Source organism: Austrofundulus limnaeus, unplaced genomic scaffold (assembly GCF_001266775.1).
Source record: "Austrofundulus limnaeus strain Quisiro unplaced genomic scaffold, Austrofundulus_limnaeus-1.0 Scaffold1752, whole genome shotgun sequence".
Classification (NCBI taxonomy): domain Eukaryota; kingdom Metazoa; phylum Chordata; class Actinopteri; order Cyprinodontiformes; family Rivulidae; genus Austrofundulus; species Austrofundulus limnaeus.
This window is the reverse complement of record NW_013954154.1, coordinates 26,025-28,277: the sequence shown is the minus strand read 5'-3', so window position 1 is coordinate 28,277 and position 2,253 is coordinate 26,025. Positions and strand designations below refer to the sequence as shown.

The 2,253-nt window shown below is 38.9% G+C and overlaps 1 protein-coding gene across 1 annotated transcript; it reads left to right on the top strand.

The window, feature by feature from the left end:
* Positions 1 to 579: 579 nt before the first annotated feature.
* On the top strand, positions 580 to 1,557 carry LOC106536277 (borealin; the record flags this gene model as incomplete). The annotated part of the gene is given in 5 exon segments (XM_014033484.1): positions 580 to 685; positions 920 to 1,012; positions 1,152 to 1,280; positions 1,366 to 1,406; positions 1,482 to 1,557. Coding segments are annotated over 4 exon segments (337 nt in total), but the record flags the coding sequence as incomplete, so codon positions are not given.
* Positions 1,558 to 2,253: the final 696 nt, after the last annotated feature.

Here is a 2,253-nt window from a genome sequence, read left to right as displayed (position 1 = left end):
ATTCTAGACAGTTTATCAGCTAAAAAAAGTTAATTTTGGGGTAAGTTACTCTTTAAAAATAAATAAATGTTTTATTTTTATTTTCATGTTTGACTTCTTCTCTGTTCATCCCTGATATCTACATCCTGTTTCCTTTAATTTGATGCTGGAGTCGTTTCCGGCATGGTTTCCGGTTTCCGGATGTAAACAGAGAGGTCTGATGCGTTCACGGTACCAGAAAAGTAGGAAACCGGAGTTCTACCTTTCTGTTTACAGAACATCCAACAATCAAAAAGAAACATGATTAATCACGTGACTTATTCCAGTGCCTTTGACAACAAATAACTATCAATATATTTATAATTCATTTGAATTCAGATACAGTTATGATCTGGATTGATAGGTTGTTGTTTTATTTTATCAAAAAGAAAATTAAAACATAGTAATCTTACTTTCAAATATTGTAAAGTATTTACATTTTTACTTAACAGGACTTTGAAATCAAACTTGTGGTTTATTATTTCGTTTTTCTTCAACAGAATTTGAAAGATTCTGAATAACATTTTGTCCGTAAACGCATCATAAAGGCGGACCAATAGAACAACGTTTCCTGTGACGTAAAAAGAACCCGTTTTCTGATTGGCTCGTTTTTTTGTGTAGCTTTTTGAAAGTCTTTGTGAAGGAGGAAAAGTTTCTGTGGAAAAAGGTGAAGAAATCTTTTAAAAAGACAGTTTTCACAGGTTTAAATGATCAGTTGGGATTATTTATAAGCTGTCAGGTTAAATCCAGCTAACCGTGGAGGCGCGGGAGCAGATCTTAGCCCTGCTAAGTCACCAGTTAGCACGGTTAGCCCGTTAGCATGTCCTGTTCCGTTAAGATGCTGATGTTTTCAGGAAAAAGCTCCCGGTTCTTGAAGCTTATTTCACTCCTTGTCSTGCAGACATGGCTCCCAGGAAGAGGAAAACCAAACCGCGGAAGAACAACGCGAAGGCCGCGAAGCTGGAAGCCTTTCTGCAGGATTTTAACAGCGAAGGTCGGAGAAAAGTTTGATGATCAGTCGGTTAAAAACTGCAGGAAGATGAACCTGTTGGTGTTTCTGCTGTGCTGCCTGCTCCTGTTTGACCTGTCATAAATAAATGTAAGAGTGAACTAAAAGGCTCCCCCTGCTGCAGTGGAGACCCGGGTCCGACAGATGAGGGAGGACCTGAACCAGCTGCTGAACCACGTGGACAGCTCCTACAACCTGGCTTTATTCAAAATGCCCAAAGCTGTGAGACAGAACATCTGGCTGGACCTCCTCAGTGAGTCCACACCTGAACCCTGCAGGACCTTCAGGCTGTGTTTGAAACGAGCTGGATCATAAAGTTCTGCTTGGTTTTTCTGCAGAACCTGAGGAGCCGAAGACTCTGGAGCTGGACGACGTGAAGGTGAGCGGGTCTTAGGTCCTCCTGAGTCCTCCTCCTCAGTCTGAGTCCAACGTCCCGGTTCTGTTTGTGTGTCAGCAGAGACAAGAGGACGATGTCATCATGACGAGAGCCGGGGCTGAAGACCAGGTCCTGCAGAAGACCGTCAGCAAACGTGAGTCCAGCTGCTTCAGAACCGGGCTCCCCTAAACCAGGGGTCGACACGTTTTTATTTATTTTACCTGCCCGACATGAAAACTACCTGCCTGAAACAAAACTGTTCAAACTTTGATAAAAAAAAAAAAACATGTATTTGTACTATAAAATATTACCATGGTTACACACAGAGGTACATGATATATGACATCTGATTAAACAGATACAAACATTATAGACTGAGTCACTCAGTCAGTTGTTTTATCAAAAACATCTTTAAAAACCTTTTTAGACCAGTGTTTCCAGTGTTTCTCTAGAGTACTGGTCTTGGGGGCGGGGCTTATAAAAACAATGATCAACAGCAGCAGCTTTGTTTTAAATACAATTTACAGAACATGAAAGTCTGAAATTAGCATAAATAAAATGTTTTATAATGAATCTCACATCTAAAGATACATTTAAGATGTGYTGAACTGGAGTCTCCTGCAACTAAATGATAAATCTGATGTTATTTATACAAGTCAGAATATAATTAGACACATCTTAAAGAGGTATTTTACCTCGTCAGAATATATTAAGAGATGTCTATTTATAATAAATAAATAAATAAAATCTGTGTACAGCTTTAAAAAAGTAAATTCTACCCTGAATTAAAGAGTGAAGAAAAAACTCACATGTGTCGCTTATTTTAAAAAATTTACTTCAACAAATAAAC